The sequence below is a fragment of the Sparus aurata genome, chromosome 3 (genome assembly GCF_900880675.1).
Source record: "Sparus aurata chromosome 3, fSpaAur1.1, whole genome shotgun sequence".
Taxonomy (NCBI): Eukaryota; Metazoa; Chordata; class Actinopteri; order Spariformes; family Sparidae; genus Sparus; species Sparus aurata.
Window position 1 is genome coordinate 10,311,525 of NC_044189.1, and position 27,236 is coordinate 10,338,760.

General features: G+C 44.2%; 2 protein-coding genes across 6 annotated transcripts; both read left to right on the forward strand.

The window, feature by feature from the left end:
* Nucleotides 1–381: 381 nt before the first annotated feature.
* On the forward strand, nucleotides 382–7,062 carry neu1 (neuraminidase 1). Its single transcript, XM_030411719.1, has 7 exons — nucleotides 382–684; nucleotides 1,590–1,779; nucleotides 1,938–2,200; nucleotides 3,559–3,741; nucleotides 4,597–4,816; nucleotides 4,996–5,231; nucleotides 6,059–7,062. Exons 1-6 carry the CDS (start codon nucleotides 562–564, stop codon nucleotides 5,214–5,216), a joined length of 1,200 nt encoding a protein of 399 aa, XP_030267579.1. The 5' UTR covers nucleotides 382–561; the 3' UTR covers nucleotides 5,217–5,231; nucleotides 6,059–7,062.
* Nucleotides 7,063–9,047: 1,985 nt separating this feature from the next.
* Nucleotides 9,048–25,849, forward strand: prrc2a (proline-rich coiled-coil 2A). 5 transcript variants are annotated; one of them, XM_030411714.1, is made up of 17 exons: nucleotides 9,048–9,149; nucleotides 13,273–13,424; nucleotides 14,504–14,681; nucleotides 14,849–14,945; nucleotides 15,082–15,166; nucleotides 15,265–15,408; nucleotides 15,799–16,040; nucleotides 16,254–16,342; nucleotides 16,512–16,663; nucleotides 17,398–17,500; nucleotides 17,603–17,792; nucleotides 18,003–18,095; nucleotides 18,329–18,875; nucleotides 18,985–19,241; nucleotides 19,430–19,742; nucleotides 19,845–20,067; nucleotides 20,194–25,849. In XM_030411714.1, exons 2-17 carry the CDS (start codon nucleotides 13,310–13,312, stop codon nucleotides 23,246–23,248), a joined length of 5,883 nt encoding a protein of 1,960 aa, XP_030267574.1. In that variant the 5' UTR covers nucleotides 9,048–9,149; nucleotides 13,273–13,309; the 3' UTR covers nucleotides 23,249–25,849. The 5 variants fall into 5 exon arrangements, with proteins under 5 accessions (XP_030267574.1, XP_030267573.1, XP_030267575.1 ...); XM_030411713.1 differs by lacking the exon at nucleotides 9,048–9,149 and adding an exon at nucleotides 9,199–9,353; XM_030411715.1 differs by lacking the exon at nucleotides 9,048–9,149 and adding an exon at nucleotides 9,199–9,353 and having other exon boundaries at nucleotides 15,085–15,166.
* Nucleotides 25,850–27,236: the final 1,387 nt, after the last annotated feature.

The window sequence follows — 27,236 nt, forward strand, 5'->3', positions numbered from 1 at the left end:
ATTATAATAATAATAATAATAATAATAATAATAATAATAATAATCATCATCATCATCATCATCATCATCATCATCATCATCATCATAATAACTAAAACTGGGAACAATTCATCAACAGAAACAAGGCGAGAAAGAAAGAGCTCACATGTAAACAAAAAATACAAATATTTTTAAAAGTAACTACAAAAACAACAACATCAACAACAACAAAATAGGCAAACGCAGATCAAATTTAAACGATTACACATCAAATTCATTACACAAGGCTCTAGTTTACACAGTTTTAGAATTCGTTCAGTATTTGAAGATTTGAATTTCCCAGTCTGGGATCATTAAAGTAATTCTATCTATCTATCTATCTAGCTATAAAGTCTTTTATTTTGGTGAGTGACGTAGGTAGTCATGTGACCGCCCACCTTGGTCATATGACGCGCCTCGCTAGCTAGATGAAGTTTGTATAGCGGCATTTCCGCCTGTTTCTCTCAAGTCTATTTGAGCTTTTATCGACTCATTTTGCAACTCGTGTCATGTCTGAACTTTAATGTTGACTCTTTTGGATTAATGAAGAAGGTTTCAGGACGCGGAGCTAACATGGAAACAGGAAGCCGGCTCGCTGCCCTGTCCTTGCTGCTCTCTGCTGTGTTGCCTCCGTGTGTGTTGACCGTTACAGTCAACTCCGACCAGGTAGAGTAAACTGTCATCAATATATATCACAGAAGTAGTGTACAGCATTATACTTTAGTCTGCTGTAGGTACACACGTTGTTGAAGCTGGTGATGTTGAAAGTGAAAGTAATAGTTCAGCTTTGTTTCTTCAGGCTTTCACATGTTTTGTCTAGACTTTAATGTAAAACAACTGTAAAATAAGCTTTTGCATCCTTGTGGTGGGATTTGGGAATAAACACAAATGATATATGTTCCTGAAGTATAATAATCAACTGCCTGTGGCACCAGACACCTGAGGCAGACTTTATTCTTGCCCAAACTGGTTTGTACCGGCCTCTATTTAAAGTATAAATGCACCCAAAAATTAAAATTCAGTCATTTTCTTCTCACCTCCGTGCTGATAGATAGTCAGGTGAAGTCTTGTCCGCCACAAAAAGTCACAGCCAAATTTTAAGCATTGCAGCATTCTCCAAAACAACTGAAGTGGATGGGGACTTGTTTGAAAATGTAACAAAAAAAAACTGAATTGAAACGTAAAATGGCTCCATGCAGTTTGTTCGGCGTAATCAAAGTCTCCAGAAGCCCCGGCATCTAAAATACATTTGAAAAGACGTTATTTACACCCTTGACAGCTGGTCTAGCTCATGTACACACTTATGACAGGATGCGCGTTAAGAGTTTAGAAGCTACAGTGACGATTTCGGGGGAAAAAAGATCTTTCGGAATCGATTAGGGATCCTGGAGTTCATCCGTTATTTTTTTACATTTTAAAGTCCCCATCTACTTCAGTTGTTTTGCTGTGAAGCTTCGGAAATGTTTTGTGGACTTTCTATCTGAATGAGAGTGAGTAGATAATGACTTCATTTTAATTTGTGGGTGAACTTATCCTTTAAAACTCTTTGCCTGCATGTCATTGCTGTCCAGATTGACCCTCTGGTGTACGAGGAGCAGCTGCTGTGGGTGAGCGGAGCCCAGGGGGAGGTGGACACCTACAGGATCCCGCTGCTCACCTTCACCTCAAAAGGAAGCCTGCTAGCTTTCGCAGAAGGCAGGAAGTCGTCGTCCAGCGATGTGGGAGCAAAGTTCATCGCGATGCGGCGATCTACGGACAAAGGTAAGGTGATCGCTGGACAGTCACGTGATCTGAAACACTCAATAACACAAGGGCTGCAAGTCTACAGACAAATATTTAGATTAAGGTCTGGAGTAAAACTATTATTATTGTTAGAATCTGGGCCTGAATCCTCTCCTGTTCTTCCTCCATCCCTCCAGGAGCCACCTGGTCCCCGACCTCCTTTATCCTCGATGACGGAACCCACCCGGACGGCCTGAACTTGGGCTCGGTGGTGGTGGACGAGGAGGAGGGCTCAGTGATCCTGATCCTCTCCTTCTGCTTCCACCTGGCCATCTGCCAGCCATCCAGCACCATGATGGTGGAGACCAGGGACGATGGCCTCAGCTGGAGCCAGCCCAGAAACCTCTCAGTCCAGCTTGGAGTGAAAAACTTTGCTCCCGGGCCGGGCTTCGGCATCCAGGTGAGAGAATTATGACACAACGTTTGGGTGTGTGTGAAGCAATGAATGAGCTGTTTCCTCATTGTAAAGTGAGGTAAAAAATTAAGCTAAATGATATGTTGTGTTCATGTGACATTGATTGTAAGCTACTGACAGGTTAATATTTCACATCACGTGTTGATTCTAGGTGTTAAAGTGAGATTTAAAAGGTAGGTAGTACTTTATCTACCCCTTGCAGGGATATTAAGATTATCCTTTTCTAGGGTCATATATTTCTTAATTAATTCAACTTTGTTACAACTGAGAAACTTTAGATGTAATTTTGTTGATCATTTTTACTTTAATCTTTTGTAAGAGGAAGTTTATTTCATACAACATTATTCTGAAGAAGACGAAGAAGAAGTGAAAGCCGGTTTCTAGTTTCAAGCTCACTGCATGTTTTTCTGTCAACATTGTCAGTTTAAGATAAGATAAGAACCTATTAATCCCTCAGCGGGGAGACTTGCGACACCGATAACAGCCTAAGTATAGTCAGTTGACAAAACAGTGTGAACTGTGTTGGAAAATACTTGTAATTTATAATGATGGACATAAACACTGCTACAAACAGAAGGAGGAGCAGCACGTGTCAGCTATAAAAAGAGAATATCCGATTTGGCAGCTTTTTGAGGCCAAGAAACCAAAACAAAATGTGAAAAATGCGATTAATCGTCTAATCATTGCAGCTCTAGTGTGATATTGGTACTTAATAGTTTGGGTTGTGGGTCTAGAGACTATAAACCAATGAGATGATACAATGATTACAGATTGAAATACAAATGAGATCAACTTGGTTAAAATGAATCCTGTTAAACCTGCTAAATCTAAACAGTCAAACAACTGTCAGTGTGTATTAACTGAATTAATTGGACGTGGATCCTTATTTTTTTTCTTCTGGCCCCTTTCAACAAGCCTGTTGTGCGTTAGAAACAGTCAGTGGTGCATTTTGGATGTTGCAGCAACAGAATCATTATATAATTGGAGGGTTGTTGTAATCGTGCAAATTAGTTGATTATCCGTCAGTCACACAGTCTGAGAGGAGCATCTGTACCGTTATAATGAGCTTTTATGTTTGTGCAAATCCACGCCGGGCTTTAGGACACTAAACCTTCCGTTGGACTGCCGCAGATCAGCCACTCTAGATAATTATGGTGGTTTGTTTGATGAGATATAGATGTCGTTGTCGCTGGCACAATGCTCAAGAATTATGTTTAATCTTTTTTTCCATAATGAAGGTCAGTGTTCAGCAAATATCTGTTGTTTTTATTTTTAGATCCTCACTCAGCAGAATTAGATGTAATTGAAGTTAAGTCGGCATCTCTTTGTTCTTCGAACCACAGAAGCGCTACCCACCGGCTAAGGGGAGGTTGGTGGTGTGTGGTCACGGTACGCTGGAGGGAGACGGCGTTTTCTGCATCCTGAGCGACGACCACGGACGCAACTGGTACAACGGTGCCGCGCTGAAAAGCATCCCCTACAATCAGAAGAAGAGACCACAGGACTTCAACCCCGACGAGTGCCAGGTAGCTTTGAAGCCTGGTCTGTTGATTGTGCTGCACCACGAGGAACAACTGGACTCCTTTGTGTTTGTGAAGATGAAGCTTTATTACAACAAAAAGTCGTTGGAAAAACATATCAGAATGTGTTTAAAATTAGAAAGTAGTCCAAAACGAGAGTCTCAAGAGTTATCCAGTCATAAGCTCATCAGCAGACTGCCGCGCTGGGAGGACAAACATCACAGCGACTTAAAACTTTTCCACTTGCTGATGCTCTAATAGGTGGAGTTTTGTCCTGACTCCAAAGGTGAGACATTTTAACAGCACATAACTTACATTCAGACAGCTGCTCTGTCACGTAGTTAAAGCTCCAGTCATACAACGTGTTTTAATATTAACAATGAATCGCACACCTACAGAGAACTATCACCCAACTCTGCAGCTCTACTGACATCTATCTGTCCCATTCCTACAAAGACTTTGAGGGAATTTCTTAAATTATTTTAGAAATGTCCACTTTGACTCGAGGATGACCTGCTTAGATTTTGGTGGTCAGAGGTCAGCGTCGTCGCGAGCTTATGGCGCCACATTCTCGAAAAACGTATCGAGGGAATTTCTTCAAATCTGATACACATTTCCAACATGATTGATGCAGTTTGGTGGTTAGAGGTCAGAGGTCAGGTTTAATGGAGTTCATCTGCCATCTTGTGGCCAAAAAAAGCAGCTGTAAAATGTATTTTTCAAAACACCCATTTGAACCGTTAACCGTTGTGTGATGCCTTCACTACCACCTTGTCATAATTGATCAAATATCAGTTAGTGAATGTTCAGCGTCACTCTTTCCGACACGTTTTGTCCAACTAAACCATTTCCTGTCTGTAGCCGGTTGAGATGGAGGACGGCAGCATCGTCATCAACGTGAGGAACCAGAACAACTACCACTGTCGGTGTCGCGTGGTGGTCCGCAGCACTGACGGTGGGTTGACCCTGCCCATAGACAATCTGTACTTTGACTACACGCTGGTGGATCCTGTTGTAGCGGCTGGAGCTCTGCAGAAGGACGGAGTGCTCTACTTCACCAACCCCGCCAACGACCAACACAGTAAGAACTGCTACTGCTTACACTCACAATCTCTTCTTCTCTTCTCCTAAATGATGCTCGGTGTTGGCCGCAAAAGATACTATTCTGTAACAGGTACAGAGTGAATCCACCCATCAATTTTAAAAATAAAAGGTCAGTGAATGTCTGAGCTTGCTAACTTCTTGCCTCTCCCCCCTCAGGAGTGAACCTGACGTTACGTTGGTCGGTGACGGATGGTAAAACGTGGGAGAGTAAAGCCGTGCAGATTTGGCCGGGGCCAAGTGGCTACTCCGTCATCACGTCACTGAACAGCGGTTCTCCAGAGGACAGAAAGTACATCTTCGTCATGTACGAGAAGGGCCACAAGAACTACTACGAGACCATCTCGTTCACCAAAATCCACCTGTACGGAGGCCGGTAGAGCCCGAGAGAGGAGGTGAGCAGAAAACAGACAATTTGTTTATTGTTAATCTTAAAAAATATGGAATAGACCCTTCTCCTCCGGTCCTCCTCCTCGCCCTTATGCTCCTCACTTTTGTCCTCCCACCTCCCTCATCTCCTCCTCTTCCTTGTCTTCCCTCTCATCGTCCCATCATCCATCACCTCCCTCCCCTCCTCATCCTCCTTCTCCCTCTCCGCTTCGTCGTCCTTCATCCTTCTCCTCATGGTCCATCTCCTCATTCTCCTCTTCATCCTCCTTCTCCCTCTCCTCTTCATCCTCCTTCTCCCTTTCCTCTGCATCGTCCTTATTCCTGTCCTCCTTCTCACTCTCCTCTTTGTCGTCCTCCATCCTTCTCCTCATAGTCCTCCTCCTCATTCTCCTCTTCATCCTCCTTCTCCCTCTCCTCTTCATCATCCTTATTCCTGTCCCCCTTCTCCCTCTCCTCTTCGTCGTCCTCTATCCTTCTCCTCATGGTCCTCCTCATTCTCCTCTTCATTCTCCTTCTTCCTCTCCTCTTCGACGTCCTCCATCCGTCTCCTCATGGTTCTCTCCATTCTCCTCTTCATCCTCCCACCTCCTCCTTCCTGCCCTTCCTCCTCCTCCTCACTCTCCTCCATCTCCTCCCTCTCTTCATCATTCCCCTCCATCGCCTTCTCCCCCTCCTCCTTCCTCCTTCCTCTTCCCCTCCTCCTCCTCCTTTTCCTTATCATCTGCCCTCTCCTCCTTCTCCCCCCTCTCCTCATCCTCCTCTTCCTCCTCCTCCCTGAGGAGAAAATGTGACCATGGCTGTCAGCTAATTTTATCTTGTGTTTGTCTTATAGATTCAGATGTTGGAGGAAAAAGGGAAACATGAAGATGTCGATTACTCCCACCACTTTCTCAGGATGAACATAAAAGACTTTCTAAACTCACTCCATGATATTAAATATGCAAAGTATGAGGCTGAGCACCATGATTTTCAAACAGTTTCAGACAAATTTCTCTTCATTCTTACTCTGTCTTCTCTAAAATTCCACGGTCGATTAAGTCTCACTTTTCAGTGTTTGGATGTTTCAAAGTGTTGCCGCAATATTTTTCCGTGTTCCTCAGCAAAATAAAAATATGACCAGGCAAGAGACAGATTTAGCGAAAATGAATGCTGATGATTAATTTTCAGACCACATTCACTGCTTTTACCAAATGAATATCATGTTAATGCAGTACAGATTTTAAGCACCTCTGACATTGATCATCTATCGCTAACTCATCTCACAAACTGTCTGATTCACTGCTGGCGCAAAATGATTCCTATTCACTCAGATGTTTATCATAATTTGATCCACTGTCAAATCTAATCTATTGTTTTGCCTTTTAATGAAAATGCGAGTGTGCCATGAATACACACAGAGTGAAATAGATTCTGCCTTTGTAAAAACCAGAAACTGTCTCAAATTTAAATGTGATGTGAATTGCCTTTTGTTAAGAGACTGCACTTGAATGTTATTTCCTGTTGAGTGGTTTCAGGAAAACAACAGCTCGAATTAAAAAAATGACTGTGTGTGTGTGTGTGTGTGTGTGTGTGTGTGTGTGTGTGTGTGTGTGTTTTTGTGACTGAATGTGAGAATGGAGAGGGTAAGTGCGTAATGTAGCCCCCTCTTTTGTACTTGTACTACAAATGTGCTCAATCAATCTGAACTCCACTCCATTTAGATTTGGATGTTTTATTTTGAAATCAAGAGTCCATTTATGCCCTGTATTTGCAGCATTGTGCACAGGGTTACGCTGTTATCTTGCAGGACATTAACTACTGCTACTATCTGTTGAATAAATACATGATTTCTAACAATCGTACACCCTTTTTATTCGCTAAAGCGGTTAACTGATTTGCCGTGTCATTCATGATTGAGGCGAAGAACTCGTCATATTTTTTTCTTCCTGAGCAGCAACTGATGCACAAAACAACTCATGAATCGAGAGCCAGTCATTGTTTCTGTTCAGAAAATGAGGGAGAATACCTGCTAATAAAGTGATTTATGTCTGTGATTCCAACAAAACAGACAAAAAAGGGCTCAAGGAAAAGATCTTAAGTTTACAATTTTCAAATCAGCACTAACTGCACGCGTTAATTCAATCTACTAGTGTCTTTTCCCTTCATGTCTCTCTGATATAACTTTATAAATGCGTACTAAAGGTTTTTATTATCCCACTGTTTTATTGGAGAAATATTTGTTTAGGCCCATTTACAAAATATACAATTTAAATAGATTTATTCCAAAAAAAGTGTTATTATATTGTTTATGTTCAGATATGAAAGACCATAACATATGGATACAAGATGAGTTTATTAATTTTAGGGTTAAAGTTTACCCAAAAATTAAAACTACAGTAATCATATACTCACCCTCATGCTGATGAAAAGTCAGGTGAAGTTTTGTAAGTCCACAACACACTTCTGGAGCTTCGCAGCAAACCAGCGCCGCAGCATTCTCCTCAACAACTAAAGTAAAAAAGATACAGGATGAATCAAAGTTTGACTGAAATCTGCCCTAAATCTCAGGTGCAGGTAGGAAGTTATGTGCATTTAATGTGAACATGCATAGTTACTGAGGAGTATTGGTTGAAAATGTTATGGGCTTAGCCTGATTTTTGGTGTGAAGTTGGAGTTCAGGATGATTGTTTTAAGACTTGGACACTCTTCTTTTTGGATACACTGGTAAAAGACTAACCAATATTATGCTGAAAGGAACGACGGATTGCAACAAATGCAGTTGGTAAACTGATATTTTGGGAGTGTGTGGTGGAACAGAATTTGTTATCTCATCTTATAATTATTCATTTTGTCTTCTGTCTCTTCAGATGTTAATTTCATGCGTCACTGTTAACTGTAATGCCACTGAGGTTTTCCTTATCTGTATGCGCGTATGTATGTATGTATGTATGTATGTGCATGGACACATGTGATAATGTGCCCATTGTTTGGCGTGCTGTAGCTGCTCGCATAACAAAGATATCTTGAAAAAATGGGAACACAACTGAAAGGAAACATAAAATGGGTCCATACAACTCACCCTACTTAATCCAGGTCGCCTGAAGGCCGGAGATTCTGAGTTGATTTGGGTGCACGGCTTGACCCTGCGCTCAGGGTGCAAATAATGTCTTTTCAAATCAGTTTGGCCTCAGTCTTGGGGCTTCAGGAGACTTGGATTATGGAACAGTCGTATGTTTTTTTCTGTATTTCTATTGTTTTAGAGGAATACTGCAACGCTGTGTCACTGCGAAGCTTGCACATTGTTTTGTGGAATACAAAACCTCAGCTGACTTTTAAATCGACATGAGGGTAGCAGAGTAGATCATGACTACATTTTTCAATTGTGGGTGTATTTGTCCTTTAATTTTACAGTTAGTAAAGCAAATCTTTAATCATCTTGCACATAAACAAGAAATTAAGACACTGCACTGTGTGTGTGACCTGAGATAACCCTCAGTGCTGAATGTGTTGTGGAAACATCTCTCTGCAGCCTTTTTTTAGTAAGATTATCTTTGCTTACCTAAATTATAAAGCTTGTGTCTGCAAAGCATCTTCATCTGCATCCCTCATAGCAGTAATCCCTAATTATGACACAAGTGGATTAATCACATTTGAAGGGACAACAGTCTGCACTTGTTTCACCTCATAATCAATACAGAAAAGCTCCCAAGTCGTTCCATTAACGCGTGTCTCAAATGTATTCCAGACCCGCGTTTATTTTTATATGAAGAGTCGCATTTTTTCACACCGATGAGGTCCCAAACGGCTTCCATCTCACAGATATTACCCAGTAGCCGTTGACGGCTCTTTAGGTGACGGATCGAGTCCAGTGTTACATTTTTATTCTCCCCCCCCCCCCCCCTTTTCATTTATTTTTGGAAAAAAAGAAAAGAAACGGAGTGCAAGTAAGCCGAATAATTCCTTTCCCGATCCATAACGTCACTCATTCCTAAATTAGTGCTATCTAGCTACTGTAAAGCGTGTGTTTGACCATGCAGGAGGATAACGTTGCTTAGCTAGCAGCCTGGGTCACTTGCTAGAAAGCTACGCGATAGCATAGCTAACCTCATTCTGCGATACAACCTCGAGACAAGTCGGGACAAGACCAGGTCAGTGGCCGGGAAATGTTGCATGTTTTATGCAAACAACGATTAGTTAGCATTATAATGAGCAGGAACTCTTGTTATTGTTGCTGGACATGGAATTAGCTCACCTGAGGGGATGTTTTGTGGAGGGGCAGTGTTATTTTTATGAGAAAGGCACTATGGCTTGGTTGTTGTTGCTAGCTGGCTAATGTTAGGTGGTTGGCCAGCTCGTTAGCCTAGCCTTGGCTAAGTGAGTAGCCAGCGTTTGTCATATGAAATGATTATATTTTTGTAAACAACCTCACATATTAATTTTGTACATAATTCCTGCTAAATTCGGTCGCAGTTGGATAATTTGATAACGGTTGGTTGGTAATGGTCGTAGCTCATGTTAGTGTATAAACCTTAGCCCAGGTTAGCTTTAGCAAGTGTAGTTTCAGTTTATGATACACTGACGTTAGCTAAAACTGGGTATTTGTTTCGGTTCATGTTTTTCATTATAATTACCGAAACTGTGCCTACTTTGCCTGAGTCTTTACATATGAACAGTGCGATGGCAGGTTGGCTTCGTTAGCGCTAACCGTATAGCGACACACAGCCGGTCTGTGAACGTTAATATGCACCGGGCCTGTCTCCACCGCCATTTTGTTTTGTTCTCCTAATAAAATCTTTTTTTCTGCGCTGTCCTGTGCCTCCTATAGACGCCAGATACGCAACATCTATTGATGAAAACACATAGTCGCGCTGTCGGGGTGTGATTTGAAACGTAACACCTCACAGAGATGGAGAGCAATAAGCTAATGTTACCGCAAGGGTTTCGAAAAAGCATTATGAAACATCAACGCAGTCCCCCTCCCAATGCGAACACTGAGGCCCCGTGTTAGCCAGCTAACGCCAGTTAGCACGACATTAAAGGTGTTTTAAGCGTCGGTAGCTTCGGCAGTTTGTGATGTGTATGTGTATGATGCTTGTTGTGTTTGCTGTTGTCTCAGCCACCAGCTGATTTTGCCCAAAGATAAAGGTGCAGCCCTGTGGTTAGAGCTCATCGGTAGCTTTAGCTTCACAGGGCCCCTTTGTGGTATACGTTGCTGCAGTTATAGCTCGGCAGTGTAGCTGCTGGCCCCCGTTAATCCCCATACAACATGTAGTTGACCAGCCATCCCACGACCTAATTTTCTAATCTCATCTGGCTGTTGAGGCTCGGTGCAGTGCTGCTGTCTGCTCTGTAGCCGCTCTACGGATCTGCTTGTTTCATGTGTTCGTTTTACTCAGTGCTGTGTGTATTGCAGGCATCGTGCGTTGTGCCATAAGGATTATCAGTGTGCTTTACATTTGACTGTAAGTGTTGTTCTCATGGGGGCTTGATGTCGTCCCTGTATGAATCTGTTGGTTCGACCAAACATAGGCAGCGGACCGTTAAATTTCCCATTGCTCATATGAACCTTGTTGCACTCAGGTTATTCAGGTCTAGTCAGGTTGATGGAGCTGTCCTGACTTGGCATTACAACTTCACCTTCTAGTTATTGAATAACACTCTGGTCAGTATTATATAAAACAGCTATATAGAAAAGTGCACTTTTGGGGGCAGAAAAACATATTTGGGAATAAAACATCCTGATATCAGTATATCAGCTGGTATATACTTTTTTTTGCAGTGATCCCTCAAATATGATGTGGCCAGATATTTTACACTTAACAATGCATTTTATTGTCTAAAATGACATCAGTGAAGTTTAGCAGGAAATTTGGTAATTTAATAATTACAAATTACTCCAAGCATCCGTTTTTTTTGCATTATAATCAGCAGTTTGAGATTTTCCCGATACAATAACTGTCTCAGACAGTATCATGATTTCCTGCTATCACAGTAGTATAACACAGTTATTATAGTTAGTAATGGTTACAAGGACACTTAAAGGAAAGAGAATAGAAGATAAGCTTAGGTTGAACGACACTTTAATATACTTTGATAGAATATTCTGTCCTGACAGATATGGAACTTGATATAAACGTAAATTATATATATTTGATAATGCTAAAGCTGCACAATTAAATACCTTAGAAAAGCAAATGTATACATTATGATAACTATCAAGTTTCATTCAACAGTATACCTTGAAACTGTGATATAGCTGGAACCCTAATCGGTGCATATCGGACATCATAATTACTGATAATATCAACCAACTGGTATATTGGAGCTGTGGCTTGAAGACTTTGTTTAGCAGTGGAATTGTTCTTCTGGTCATGGACTGCTTTGGATTGGCTCACATCATTCACCACTTCATTCATAGCAAATGAAAGGAATGATGAATGCTATCTGTACTATAATAATGAAGGAGAATCATCTGCTCCCTGTAATTGTTCCTGATGGGAGTTGTGCGGTGTGTGTGTGTGTGTGTGGAGGCAGCAGTTTAACCTGCTGGATACAGCCAAATCATTCTGAATTGGACAGATGTCGGCACAGTGTGTTTTATTGATGTGCAGTAAAATGAGTTCAAGCTAAAGGCCCAGCAGTTGCCATGGAGCCAACCCTGTCTCAAGGCAAGGCAGAGAGAATATCATTTATAATGTGTTGCCATAGAAACCGCTGTTTAGCTTAGCTTTTCTTTCTTTTGTATGGTGTTAAAAATCATGAGATGTTTAGTCATGCACTGAACTAAGTTTGCTTTCATTAAACTGTATGTATGCTAAAATATGTGTCAAGATAAGATACCTTTTTCCAGTCCTTCCGGGACTAAGTCACCTGTGTGGCTCCTAAAAAGCAGGTGCAAAACAAGAATGTATTCAGAGGAATGCTGCACAAATGTAGGTGCACAACAACCCTCACACGCACACCAAGTTTGTCTCATGTGTCAGTAAGAATTATGCTGCCAGGACAGTACAGCAGTAGGTAAACAGTGCAGACAACATGGGTGGGACAAATACATACCGGCTGTGTGGGGGAGTACAAACAGGTCGTTCCCAAATACAAAAAATACTTTTAGGTAGTTGTTGACTGCACTTAAGAGATATATTCTATTTGATGTATTTATTTGTTTCAGTTTAATAAGCTCTGTCATCATTGTGGAGCAGACACTTTCATCTCTGTGGTGAAAATATGAACATGTGACATCACCATACTGTATATAGCCCACTTCTGCTCAAAGGGACAACAACACAGCTGACTTCCAAAATACCTGCAACACAGACAATTCTTTATTTAACCATAGACTGCTGATATTTTGTAAACATTGGCCTATTAACCTAACAGTTCAAACCCAGTGGCATGCTACACGACTGCAACAAATATTTTGATATGTGTGGACCGGCTGATTCCGAAAATACTTCTTCTATGCGACAGGGGACAACATTTTTGTAGGACGAGCTTTAAAAATTGTTGTTATCTGCATCATAATTTATTCCTACTGTGCAGGGTTGTTGTGCCTGTCAAAGGAGAGGCTTTCACACTTGAGTAGTAGCAGAAAAATCTGCAAAGCAGGTCTTTTTACAGATGAGGTCCCAAACGGCTTCCATCTCACAGATATTACCCAGTAGCCGTTGACGGCTCTTTAGGTGACGGATCGAGTCCAGTGTTACATTTTTATCTCCCCCCCCCCCCCTTCTTTTCATTTATTTTTGGAAAAAAAGAAAAGGAGTGCAAATATACTACACACACACAGCTGCCTATGTTGTGCTACTGTTCTTTCTATGGGAAACATAACTACAGTTACTCTTTGAGTGCTTAATTATACCATACAGATTCAAATCTCTTATTTGAATTTGTCAGGACACAGCACATATGTCCAGGATGTTTTGATGCGTGCAATGGTTTCTGTTTTGCTATTTTTGAATGAGCGCTTCAATGCCAGCAACACTTTTACTCTCACTTTCTGAGCAAACCTGGTGTCAAATCTCTCTCTCTCTAACTCTCTCTCTCTTTTCCTCCCTTGCTCTCCCACAGTCTCAGGGCTCACCATACTCAATGAGCGGACAGCGCAATGTCAGAGCGCTCTGGGCAAACTGCAAAGGGGAAGGAAGGCAAAACCAAGTATGCGTCTCTCAACCTGTTTGATACATACAAAGGAAAGAGCCTTGAAACACAAAAGCCTGTTGGTGAGTATCGCAACGCTGTCACTGTCACAACATACCCTCTGTCTTGTCTTTCTACCCCGGGCATTTGCCCTTAAATTCTGCCAGTTGTTTTTGTGTTTCAGCTAAAGGTGTTAGAGTTGTTTTGTAACTGATCAGGTCCAGCCTAAATAAACAGATTTGCTATGTCACAGTTGGATTTGCCCATTGGTGTTTTGATTAAAAGTGCCTGGCTGTGCTTTGTTGTCTCTTGACACAGAGTACTGCAACTATGATGCATTAGCCCACTGCCTCCCTAATTGCTGTGGTGCCGATTTCCAATACGGGAAGTGGATGATATGCTGCATCTCTCAACTGTGCGACAACCTGGTTTTGCTGATGCTGTTAATATTATTCAGCTATCAGGGATATTTACTGTCCTAATTTATCAGCCTTTCACATGTCTCTGAAAGAAATATAATATTTTCCTTAAGGTTGCACCACAACTGTAGCCATATGGAGAGAAACCATACATCGCCTGGAGGTTGAATAGCTTTCGAGCCTCTGCGTGTCAGCTGAGCCTCGGAGCCACCGAGGCTGACCCGAGACAGAGGCTTACTTGTGGACACTGTTTGACTTCTGTGCTGAGTCCCCAGTCTATGTTTTATTCAGAAGCACCCCACTAGATCTAAGCAGCTGTCCCCGTTTCCAAACTACAGACTTCCCTCTCCTACACAGCAAAGCCATGCACTGCTGTGGTTTCTCTGAGCCTTGAGGAAACAAATGAGGGATTGATATTCAGCATAGCTTCACTTTTCACAATCAGAAAGCTCTTCCATGCCTCTGTGAGCATCTATAATACTCTTCCATAAACTGTAGTTGAAGTGGGTTCACTGAAGGGTTTTTAATAACGTCAAGAAGCTTTTTCTCCATTTCATATTCATCAGAATCATCAGACTGAAACTACCAAACTTCTAACTGTGGCATTTGTTCAGCATCCTAATTGTGTTTCCAGCAAGTGAATCCCTGTCATCAGGCTCCCCCTTGCACCCAGTAGATTTAATTGGTGTCAGGTTCAAGTGATCCATCTGTGCTAATGACCTCTTTTCTCTTCCCCATATCAGTTCCCCCCCGCCATGGCCTACAGTCTCTTGGTAAAGTTGCCTCCGCACGGCGTATGCCACCCCCTGCCAACCTGCCCAGTCTGAAGGCGGAAAACAAAGGCAACGATCCCAACGTCTCGCTCGTTCCCAAAGACGGCACAGGATGGGCAAGCAAGCAGGAACAAGCAGACCCAAAGAGGTAAATATCCTCCATTTAACAGCCAATGGATTGTACTGGTTCAAACTTTTACTTGTTTAAGTCACTACAATCGGGTAGCAAAAAATTATTTTGTAGTTTTCCTTGTGCTGAAACTGTCTGATCTTGCCTAATATCTTCCCTGTCGTGACTTTCTTTCTTTATCTCAGTACCGATGCATTGTCAGCACCGCAGCCGGAATCGCAGCAGCCTGTGGCTTCACCGACACCTGCCCCGACCCGCCCGAGAACCCCGCCAGCTTCAGAGGTACTGGCTGTCACAGAATTATATATTTAAGCGTCAGTTATAATGGTGGTGCGTGGTGAGGTTGATATTTTTTTTAAAGGATGTGCAGAATGTAAACATTTTGAGAGACACTGAATTATGTGGTTTATGTCTCCAGCAGGCTCTGGCCCCAGCTTCAACCCAGGCCGTAGGGGCAAGGTCCTGGGCACAGGCCAGTGTTACACATGGAACACAAGGGGATGGTAAGTCCTTGTTTGAATGTATCTCTTCTGCTGTTCTCTGGAATGAGCTTTTCATTACAGATGTGGTAACACTTTCCCCTTGCCCTCCCATTCCGCAGGTGGAAAGGGATCAAACCAACCGTCGCCATTCTCTCGCGAGGAATTTCCCACCCTGCAGGCGGCTGGCGACCAGGACAAAGCTGGCAAAGAACAGGGCACTGCAGATCAGTGGTATGGGCCCGGACCAAGCCTCCGCCCCCAGAGTGAGTGATGCCCACTTAATTTCAAATAATTGATCTTCAGTCACTTAAATAAGTCAGTTGTGGTGAGAAAACTTCTCTCACAGGAATGTTTTAGGAGGGGGGCTTTTTGTACCCACGGTGTTATTATGTTACAGATTTTAGATCTTGGCTCATGGTTCAGTTGATAACACAAAGCAGCCAAATAAGTAGTTGGTTAAGTTTTTAGTTTGAATAAAATGTATCTGCTACAGTTTTCTTTATGCTTTTGGTTTGTGTACTTAACGTTTAGTCAGGACAGAGGTCTTTGTTAAAATGTATTCTTTCTAGAGTAATGGCTTGTATCTCTGATCTTATTCCATTAAAGCTTATAAACCGTACTGACTGCTCTGTCCTCTCTCGTGCTCTCCTCAGACGTTACAAGTTGGCGGGACGGTGGGGGCCGAGCCCTGGCGCCCACCCTGTCTGGGGAGGGGGCAGTGGAGGGTGGCACTGGCGGGGCTCTGGTTATGGATGGGGCAGCTGGGGTCCCCCCTCTGAATTCTCAGTCCCACGGGCCACCTAGGAACCCTCCCGCAGGCAGCCCCGCCTTGCCCCTGCCCCAGCCCCCCGTAGGGCCTGGGTTTCCTCAGTACCGAGGGATCATGCCTCCCTTCGTGAGTTCTCCTCTTGGCTTTTTACGGTTTCTTCTCTGTTCAGGTCCCGCTGCACTTTCATTTCATGCAATTGTTTTTCAACAACCCTCCTGTACAAATTAAAGGCTATAGACAAATGCATCCTCTCTTAAGACAGCTCTACTTACTATAAAGAAGTCTTTATATGAAACTGAGCATTTAAACTGAACAGTTCTTTTTGCTTTTTTCTTAAAGATGTATCCTCCCTACCTGCCATTCCCAGCCCCATATGGCCCCCAGGGGCCCTACAGGTACCCAGCACCTGGGGAAGGACCCCCTCCAAGGTATGTTCCTTGTCAAAATGAGTTCTAGAGCTTGTTACTTCATAGACCTGGTCTCCTTTTCAGTAGTTGGTAAACTCTTGATGCTCACAATGTAACTAAATTTGAAATTGAATCACAATTTTCCAATATTAAACATTTTGCTTATAAAGAAACTCCTCCCGTCTTTCAGGTTCTCTCGTGGGCAGGGTGGTCCTGACAACAGGCCTCAGGGCGGCCCACGTGACACAGGTGGAGAGGTGGTGAAGCGACCCTCTATCCTAAAGCAGGATGACCTGAAGGAGCTGGATGAGTTGGACCATGCTGATGATGAGGGCTGGGCAGGTAAATGCAAAAAATACTGCGAAGATGTAAAGAGGGTTGTCAGTGGTAAACTTGTAGTGATCCATATGTTTAGATACAGTGGCTACTGATTAGATAATGAGTGTTCCATTTCACATTGCAAAATAACAAAGAAAAGAAGAATTATTCATAATCATAGCACATGAAAACAAATCCAGTCATGTAGAATAATATAGAATGCAGCAAAATCTCCACTCTTTTTGTCTTTTTTAAATACTTCATCTACATCCAAGAAATCTTTCTGAGAATTGAGAAAATCACATTGTATCACATTTAAATCTTCATTCACATAAATTAATGTAGACGGGAGTGAGACATTTTAAGTTAATTTAGAGTAAAGCTATGGTAAACCAACACTGCAGAGAGTTTCATTTTTGTGTTGTATATTTGAGTCTGCAGACATGTTTATTATGTAATCTTTATTGCATGTTGATTTAGTGCATATGATGCTAAATGATTAAGGATCTGATGACATCGTGGTAGTGGGAGAAACTGATGCTTTCTAACGTTGCAGATGTTTCTGCATATAACATTTCCTGCTGATTCAAGCAGAGGTCTTTCAGTCACAACAGTCAGCTCATAGAAGGTAGAGGAGGGTGGGGATGGAGGATCAGGTTTATCAAAGTGAAGGATGATGAATAATGTATAACATAGTATAAATAATAGTGTTGGGTACAAACATAGTTTTGATGTGTTCTTGGTTTTTGCTTTAACAGGGGCTCATGAGGAGATTGATTACTCCGCCAAGTTGAAGTTCAGTGATGATGAAGGAGAAGAAGAGGGGGAAGAGGAGAGAACCGAGAGCAACAGTGACTCACGGTATGTGTACATTCAATGTCTGAAAACAACACATTATGACTGTATAGTTTATGGGATCAAAATGGGGAATGAAAATGAAAATGCTATTTTCCTCATCCTCAGTGAGCAGCAGAGGTCCCAGGATGCTCCCACTGCAACCTCTCGCACTCGAGCCTCGGACAGCGGCGGAGACAACCGCCACACACCTCCATCTAATGCTGACAATGGCCCCCAGCCCCCCTCCAGCAAGCCAGGATGGGCCGAGGAGGGAGGCAGTAGCTGGGGGGGGCAGGGAGCACCATCCAACTACCAGGTAGAGATGCTGAACGGCAGCAATAGGGTGTTGCACTGACAGGCCGTACTCGAGCTGTGAAAAGGGTCTACATTTACATCCCAGGATATATAGTGCATACTGCTGAGCACCGACTTATTTGTGGGCAGAGGTGTGTTGGCGTGTGTATGTGTTTCTGTCAGTGTAGATTATTGTGGTGTAGCATGGCTAACTGTGTCTGCCTGTATACAGGGGCGCAGGCCTGGATTGGGTGGTCCCCGGGAGCAGCCCTCTCCCCCACCTGGGCCGCTCCTCGGACAAGGGCCTTACTCCTTTTACCGACAGGTAGACTTCCAGACGGGGCCTCATAGACAAATCATTTCTATCATTATCTCATCCACCGCCCACAGGTCAAATCGATGAGTCATCTTCAGTTTTAAGTTTACTTTTAACCTCTTGAGTTTAATTACTTTCATTCGTATCATTTGAAAAACATTTTTCTCAATAAAATTGCAGGGATTTCACCTAGAGAGTTGAAAAGTGCATAACACAGCATCATTTATTTTCTAACTTTAAAGGATCGGCCCCACAACCAGAGCTCCCCTGTAGGCCCTGGGAAACCTGGTCCCACCCAGCATCAGCCAGCAGCAGGAGGTCCTACTCCTCCTCCCCAGCCAGGCCTGCTGGTCCATGGCGCCCAGGGGGATGATGAGGATGAGACTTGGCGTCAGCGCAGGAAGCAGTCCTCCACTGAGATCTCCGCCGCTGTTGAGCGAGCCCGTCGCCGTCGTGAGGAGGAGGAACGTAGGATGGAGGAGGAGAGACGCGCAGCCTGCGCAGAGAAGCTAAAGAGGCTGGATGAGAAGCAACAACAGCAGCAGGGCAGCAACATAGGAGGTGGAGGTAGCGGTAGTAAAACTCCCAGCCTTGATGGAAACTCTACAGCTGCCACTGCAGGCAGCCCTAGTCCATCTATTGCAGCCTCCTCCCCCAACATCAGCCAGCCCCCGTCCCCCTGTGTGGACCCTGAAGAGCCTCCAATACTGACTGTGCAGCCAGGGACAAGTCCTGGAGTGAGTGACCGACAGCGAGCCAGCAGCAACAGCAGCTATGAATCCAGTGCAGGTGAGTTTCTCACGTTGCATGATCATGATGAGACTGTTGAATATGGCTGTTCAAAATAATTCTTCCACCTCTTGATGACCCGTGATTTAATCCTATTTCCGTGGTTTAGATGCCCAGCCAAGTCCCCAGCCAGCTGTGTCACAGCCACAGCAGCCTACACTGGAAGTACCTTTACCAGGAGAAATCAAGGAAGAGACCATGGGCACTCCTCACATTCGTGCTGGAAGTGGAGGTGAAAGAGGAGTTGACCCTGTGAAGATTGAAAATATTGGAGGGGTAGCAGGTCGTCAAGCTGGAGGTCCTCCAGGCCAGGGTTACTCAAAGTACCAGAAGTCTCTTCCACCTCGATTTCAGAGGCAGCAGCAGGTTAGGATTTTATTTTATTTTATTTATTTATTTCATTCCATTTCTTGGATTGTTGTTAGAGAAGAAAATATTTCAAAGAGAGCTACGTATTGCTACAAGTGCTAGCATTCCTTTACAGTTATGTCTCATATTACTGCTATATTAAAATCCTGTCTTGCGTTTTCCATTTCACATTGATTTCTCTTTAGGAGCAGCTCTTGAAGCAGCAGCAGCAGTGGCAGCAGCAGCAGCAACAACAACAGCAGCACAGCCAGGCATCTCAAAGCCAGCTGTCGCCCCAGCCCCAGGCTCCCCAGGGTCCTTCACCAGGTTCAGCACCCCAATCAGGGCCTGGACCCAAGCAAGGTGGACCTCTGTACCAGCCCAGCAATATGGTTCGACCCCCGCCCTTGCCAATGAATTTTGACCCTCGCTGGATGATGATGCCCTACATGGACCCTCGCATGATGCAGGGCCGCCCGCCTCCAATGGACTACTATTCAACTGGCATGCATCCATCAGGTCAGTGGATGTGACATTGTCTGTGAGATCAATCATTTCATAAATCATATGATACAGTACTGCTATATTACAGAACTTCGTGTAAAAATTCTTCTTTCACAGGGCTTATTGGGCGTGAGCGATCAGATTCTGGAGGATCTGGTTCGGACCCCTTTGACAGGCAGCAACAGCATCCAGGGCATCCTCACCGTGGGACCCCCCCTATGGATCCTAAGCTGGCCTGGGGGCCGGAGGTCTTCCCGGGTGGAGGCGAGGGCCGTGGGTTGGCATCCCCCCTCAGGCAGAAACAGGCTTTGGAGGATGATGATGGCGCCAAAGGACCCAGGTATAGATACACAAGTTGGTCTGAGATTAGGTTTGAAAGTGTATGTACGTATGCTACGAACACTCAGTTGGCAAATTAGGTTTTTTGTACTTAAACTTATTTTATTTTTGTATTTTTCTTCTTTAGGAGTGACACTCCTCCACACCGCATGCGAGAGGGTGGATTGGGACCCATTCAGCAACCAAGCTCCAACTCTGGGACTTCCAATCAGACTCCACCTCCAGTTGGCACTCAAGTTGGGGCCCAGGGAGGCAGCCACCACCCTCATCACTACATGAGCGGTCGGGGCAACTACAGTAATTTTCCTGACCAGGGTGGCAGGATGCTTCCCCACCAACAGCAGCAGAGGGCAGGCGAGAGGGGAAACCAGCCACATGGCTTTGCCCACCAGGATGAAGGGCATCCCAGAGGATCTCAGCAGGGCCAGATATGGGGAGCCCCACACCCTCACTATGATCGCAATGGTCGAGCCGAACTCCCAGTTGAGAGCAACTCTCATCTCCACCACCATCACGGCCACCATCCTCAGCAGGCTCATTTCCCTCTCCACCCCCATAAGCCAGAGAACAGCCGTGACAGGGTTGTTGAAGCCTCTGCTAAGAAGACAGACTCTTCTGCAATCCACCAGCCTTCTCTCTCTTCTTCCTGCTCTTCCTCCTCCTCCTCCTCTGCAAGGGAGGACGGCAATGTCAAAGTTGCCCAGCATCACCACCCATCCCAGAGAGAGAGTGAAGGTGGTATCGGGCACAGTCTTGTTGAAAGAGGCAACAGTGGCAGCGCCGGCGGTAGCAGCCATGTGAAACAGGAGAAAACAGGGCCAGCATATGCTCCACATTCTTCTGTGACAGCAAGCCCTCCTCCCTCTCAACATGGCAGTCACGCTCAGCCTCAGCAGCAGCATCCCCATCCAAAATCAAACCAAAGAGGGGGACGGGAGCACAAGACAGAGACCCAGTGGGGCCCACGGCCTGGCAGCAGCAACACAGGTGGAGGGTCCTCACATGGTCGGAGGAACAATGCAGGAGGTGGGAACAACTCCCGTGGAGGGGAGGACTCCTCCAACACTGCATCGGACCACAAACCCTCCAACCAGACAGGAGGCAGCAATGCCAACAAGAGAGCTGGCCCCATTAAGAAGCCAGTGCTGAAGGAGATGAAGAGAGATGGAGGGGAAGCTGATGGAGAAAAAACAAGTGCTGGCTTTGGGAAAGATAAAGAGCAAGAGGGTGGCCAACCCACCTCCATGAAGCAGGAAGCATCCTCCACCTCCCAGAACACATCAGCTCCAAATAAAGATGAGTCAGCACAGTCAGCCAAACCAAGAAATGGAGGAAAAGAACGATCCTCAGGAGGAGGTGGAGGAGGGTCAGGGAGAGGGCCCAAAGACGTAGACACCACTTCTTCAGGATTTCAAGGGTCCTCTTCAAGGCGGGACAGGGACCGCTCCTTTGAGAGAGGGGGCAGCGCCTCCCGTCACCATGGAGTCCCTGCCAAAGGCGGCAGAGCCAGTCGTGGACGAGGGGGAGAGTTCTTTGGGCGTGGCCGTGGTTTCCGTGGTACCTACACGGCCACAGCCACTGCTGGGCCCACTGGTGGCAGTCGGGGCAGAATGGGTGGCAGGAGTGGCAGAGACTACCGCTCATCTGTTGCCGGTGGCCACCACCATGAATCTAGAGGTGAAGGAGGCAGTGGCAGGCATGGTCAGGATCGCTCCCAACATAACCCAGCCAGGGCCAGGAACCGTAGTGAAACCCGCAGTGAAGGTTCAGAATATGAGGAGATCCCCAAGAGGAGGAGGGAGAGGGGTTCAGAGACTGGCAGTGAGAGTGGTGCAAGTGACCTTGGTCATTCCGACAAGGATGACAACCAGAAACCCAACACCAAGAATGGCTCTGATCACGCCAACACCACTGGCTCTGGTTCCATATCGTCTGCACCACCCAGAGGATCCCAGGCCAGGGTCTTCACCCCGAGGGGTGTGCCCTCTAGGAGGGGCAGAGGTGGTGGAAGTGGAGGAGGAAACATCTACAGAGGCAGTGGCAATGTTGGAGGACCACCTGGAGGACATCGAGTTGGACCCAGCTCTGCCTCCCACAGTGGTTCCTCCAAGTCATCCGCCTCAGGCCGAAAACAACAAGGCCCGCCACAAACCTCTGGGCCAAAAGACTTGGGCAGGGGCGGAAATGGAGGAGAGAAGAAAGACAAGATGACTGATGCAAGTCAAGCCCAAAGTCAGGGGTCAAATCCCCCTCAGCCGTCTTTGCCCGCTGCAGCTCCTGCCACACATGGTTCCACTGAAAATGGAGGAGTTGTGACCCAGCAAGCTTCAACCAACCCTACATCAAACTCTGGAGGGCCAAATGCGGTCCCTCTTCCTTCTAACCGTGGGTTCCCTCCTAGTGGTTTTGAGCGACCACCTAGACGTCGCCGTCATGGGCGTTCCCAGCATCAGCAGGATAAGCCCCCCCGCTTCCGGAGGCTGAAGGAGCGAGAGAATGCTGCACGTATCAACGGAGGAGTGGGGGTCATCGGAGGAGGAAGGCCCTCCTCTCCGTCCCTGAATTCAGTTCAGGACAGTAATGGAGCCCCCATCTCTGCTCCTGTGACTGGCAATGTCCAAAATGCTAACCACAACACCACAGTGACAACCAACAATAACAGTGGTGGTGGGCATCTTGGCAATGCAAACAGCCACCACCATCACCACTACAACCAGGGCAATGCTGGGCAGACACACCCCCAGCACCACCACAGCCATGGAGCAAAGTCCCCTGACTTCACCAACCAGAACTCAGACCAGGCCAATGAGGAGTGGGAGACCGCCTCTGAGAGCAGCGACTTCACAGAGTTCAGAGACAGGGAGGGAGGAGGAGGAGGGAAGTCATATTCTTCTCACCATCCCCACCACCTGGGAAGGGGAGGCGGGGGTGGCGGAGGTGGAGGTGTGGTCGAGCGTGAGATGACAGGAAAAGAGCCCTCAGCTAATAAAAGAAGCTTCTCGAGCCAGCGTCCTGGCATGGAGCGACAGAACCGCAGGGTGAACGCTGGAGGAGCCGGAGGTGGAGGGGGAGGAAGAGGCCCACGAGGCCCTCCTGGTGGAGGTGGAGGTGGGCCCGGTAGCGGAGGCGGCAACCGGGGGGAGAAGCGTGGCAACTGGCCCTCCCCGAAAAATAGGAAGTGATTTCCAAACATTTCAGATGAACCCCACCCTCATTCAAACCACCCTCCCACATCTTAATCCCGTTTTGATTTCATGGCTTTTCTGTTGGCAGCCCTAAACATATTAGTGTATTGTACAGTAAATGGAAATGGTAATCACATTCACTTAAGCCCCCCACCCACCACCAACACCACCACCACGGTCACCTCTTTCCCTTTGCATCAATCTATCTACCGTCCGTTATTGTAAATTTCTCCGTCTGTTCCATCTTGCTCTCCATTCAGTTGTGCCCCTCCCCCCTCCTTTTTACCTCCCCTGGAGTATCTCACCCCAGTTGGATTTGACAAGCATGTGATTCTGCGATGGAGGTGCACGTGGTTTTGACAGAAGACATTCACATAGAGCTCCACACACTCACATATACAAGCACAAATATGACATCTTTACAAACACATGGAACACATGCAGACGTGTGAGTGCAAAAATGAAAACGTGGGATTAAATTTGGCGAAAATGTTCAGATCGGGCTAATTTTTATATTTATGTACCTGTGTATATTTCTACCACACTTTGGCCTTGGGTGGTATTCAGTAGTGCAGTTCTGCATTACTTCCCTCACAAAGGGAACGAGTGCAGCTTCATCTTTTAACGAGAACAATGTAACATAAGATGTTTTGTTTCTTTGTCTTTTTTTGGCTTTGTGTCAGTTAAGTTTCAGCCTCTGGGAAATGTGTGTTTTCCTCTACAAAGCAGGTCATTAAAATACCTTTTTACTAAATTACCCACTTCCTCCTTCCGCTGACTTTTTGGTCTCCTGCGAAGTACGTGTCTGGTTACTGTGATAAGACCCATTGAAGTACTACTGCTCACCTACACTCACATTGATTTGTCTTTAATATCAATGTTTCTGCTGCTTGTTCAGATAGACGGTGTGATTTTTATTTTTCATTTTTCCCCCACAAGTTGTTGACCTGCTTTGGCATTTCATTAGCTTTTGGTTGGTCCTTTATCATAGTATCCCCCTTATCTGCAGAAGTTCTGCACACAGAATCACAGAAGTTATTCCAATAGTTTTACGCTGTCATTCATAAGTTTTGTTTACCCTCTGAAGACTGTATCAATAGCTTGATGGCTTTATTTCAACAACCAATATTTCCTCAGTGACTTCCATTTTTATGGGATAGAAATGTAGGTCATGATGGAATAAAGAAAAAAAAGTTTATGCTTCAAAAGGTAATCGTTCTAGTAAGCACTCCTTGTAGTTAAACAAAAATCCATGGTTGCTGTTTTTCGTTTTCTTTTTGGGCAAGTTACATGTGATGCAACAGGACAGGTACTCTGTCTGGGCCCAGAGTACAGAGCTCAGCTGAGTATTGTACTATTACACCCCCCTCCTCCTCCTCACACCAAGAAGGACTACTACCAAGAGCTCCTTGTCCGAGGAAGTATTTTTGAGTGTGTGTTCACGGGATGGCTGTTTTTCAGTAGACGGTGGCAACCAGTAGCCCGCGCTAATCGAATTCAGGACAATGCTGAAAGTGTGTCGCACCTTCTTACAGTTCACACGGTTTCCAAGATTTCACTCGCAACGAATAATGCCGACCTGGAGCGTTGAGGATATGTTGGATTGATGTAGGATTTACACTTTGTATCATAACATAAAAGACAAATGGCACACGGCTTGAGACGACATCCAGTGTGAATTAAAAACGATTTCTACATCTGCATCAATTCTGTCACTGCTGTAAGTTGGGGTTTGTTTGTTTACTGACAGTCTGAAGATCGTCTCTGGGATGTTTTGAGTAGGGCATTTTGATGATTTGTGTATGTGTGTGTGTATGTGCGTGTGTGTGGCATGTGTGTGTTTTCTGGTGTCTGTGTAATAACTGGGGAAGGGGTGGGGACCAGAGGGTTAACATGAATGGCAAGCACTTTCTGCCTTGTTTGCCCACACTTGATTTAACCAACATTATTAAGACAATTCTACTGTTTTTCTTAAATACATCCGCATATATACATTCAGCTGTGTGTATATGAAGAACATGCAGTGGAGAACTTCACCAGTTTTTTTTTTTTTTGTGTAATTTAAGCATACATTCTTCTGCAGGCAAGTGAAGTTGGACTTATTTTATTTTCTCACTGACTTCTAAGCATGAACACACCCGTGGGTGCAGCTCGCCTTGCCTGTTACTGGTTTATACATTGATAGCTGTACACTTAACACTGGCTCAAAGAGTCCTTCATCCCTCCTTAACTCTTAATGTTGATGTGCGCATTATTTTATGTACCCATGTTAAAAAGAAAACAAAAAGTAGTGTATTCCAGATTAAAAAAAATTACTCGAAGATTGTACTATGTTTTCCAGCATTACCAAGGTACCTGGAGTGGTTCAAACTGTTTTTAGCATTTATGGTTTTATTAATGGAACCGTAATATACACACATGTATGTATATTGGTATGTATCTAAGTTTTTGTCTACCCCAACTTACATTCCCACAAACAAATGTTGCCATTTTTAGTTCAAGGGAGCAATGTACAAGCAGAGAAGTGTCTTATTATAATAAAGTTATACAGAGAAGGCAAAGTTAAATAAACTACTTTTGATTTAATGGAAAATGTCATCACACGTCTTGTCATTCTTCTCAGCTGGACCAAGTGGAAGATTTTCAACAACTGGAGCGAGATAAAGGAACCTTTGTCACTGCACGTGATCTGACATGTCATGACAGGAAAGCAGAGATGTAACTACCTGGTGATGGTGTAACTCTGTAGGCGAGGCACACCTGAGAGAACACACTGTTCACCACGAAACTTTGCCCCAACATTCACCTTCAAGTAAATACAATTCTGTATTAGTTATTACAATGTAAGGATACTGCACACCACATCAGAACTATCTACTGATGGAATGTTACTAAGTACATTACAAGTTTTATTTTGAGGCACTTGTATGTGAGTATTTCTATTTTCCACTACTTTATACTAAAACTCCACTACATTTGTTTCATTATTTTGTGAAGAGTAACTTTGCAGTTTACTTGCTGCATCAGAGCCAAAGTAGCACATTTTATTGATGTGCAGTTGGATTAAAGAGAATCAGAAAACGGTGAATATGAGATCTGATAATTGTCCAAGTTGATAATTGGTCAACGCAGTATAATTCTTATTATGGAAGCCCATTTCCAGCAGTTAAATGAAAATAAGATTAAATTTAGCTTGATGAAAAAAACATTCCCATGGTAAGTCATGGATAAGAGAAAATGGTCAAAGTGATTAGAATAAATGTTTAAGATTTAAAAAAAACGAAAATATTATTGTTAACATTTTAAATTACGAGATCAAAATTATGAGTTAGGTAAAAATTCTATTTAAAAAACGTCTGCATTTATCTTGTAATATTGTATCTAGTAAGTATGACTTGGCCTGTGAATATTTTGTTTCTATAATGAAGGCTACATTTTCATAATGGCTTCCATAGAATATACAAACATACATACATATGAACATATATATATGTCTATTTTTACTTTCTTCCATAAGTAATAATATTCTGTTTAAACAGGTGATACTGTTTATCTGAATTGGCTGCTGAGCAGAAAACGCATTTACAAGTTATGTTGTCAGAACATCTGACCCGTGAGAGGTCCTGTAAGAAAAGCTGTATGCAGTGAGGATGATCATGTGAGGAGGTATCCTCAAAAGCAATAATTGTAGAAAAGTATTACCATGCAGCAATAAAAAGAATAAGACAAAAATATAGACAGGAACATTACATTGATAGTTGCACCTTTGGCCAGTAATTTATGTCATACATCCACTAATGGAACATTTAACAGTGTGCTTTGTCAGATTTACATTGTTATATTGGCAGACAGAAGTACAATTTAGATGCTTTTTACTTCTAAATTAAATCTCTAGAAGTAAAAAGGCTGTTTACCAGAGATGCATTTTACACCTTGAAAATCACTCAAGTAATGTTGATCTGTGGGGATTATCTTGCTGAACAAA

What these genes read in the sequence shown, in the direction of transcription:
- neu1 (XM_030411719.1), top strand. Translation starts at nt 562, where the DNA reads ATGAAGAAGGTTTCAGGACGCGGAGCTAACATGGAAACAGGAAGCCGG. An exon ending in GGCCGGGCTTCGGCATCCAG is followed by an intron (nt 2,201 to 3,558) that starts GTGAGAGAATTA and finishes TTCGAACCACAG; the next exon opens with AAGCGCTACCCACCGGCTAA. An exon ending in TCAACCCCGACGAGTGCCAG is followed by an intron (nt 3,742 to 4,596) that starts GTAGCTTTGAAG and finishes TCCTGTCTGTAG; the next exon opens with CCGGTTGAGATGGAGGACGG.
- prrc2a (XM_030411714.1), top strand. Translation starts at nt 13,310, where the DNA reads ATGTCAGAGCGCTCTGGGCAAACTGCAAAGGGGAAGGAAGGCAAAACC. An exon ending in ACATGGAACACAAGGGGATG is followed by an intron (nt 15,167 to 15,264) that starts GTAAGTCCTTGT and finishes CCCATTCCGCAG; the next exon opens with GTGGAAAGGGATCAAACCAA. An exon ending in CAGCTATGAATCCAGTGCAG is followed by an intron (nt 18,876 to 18,984) that starts GTGAGTTTCTCA and finishes TCCGTGGTTTAG; the next exon opens with ATGCCCAGCCAAGTCCCCAG.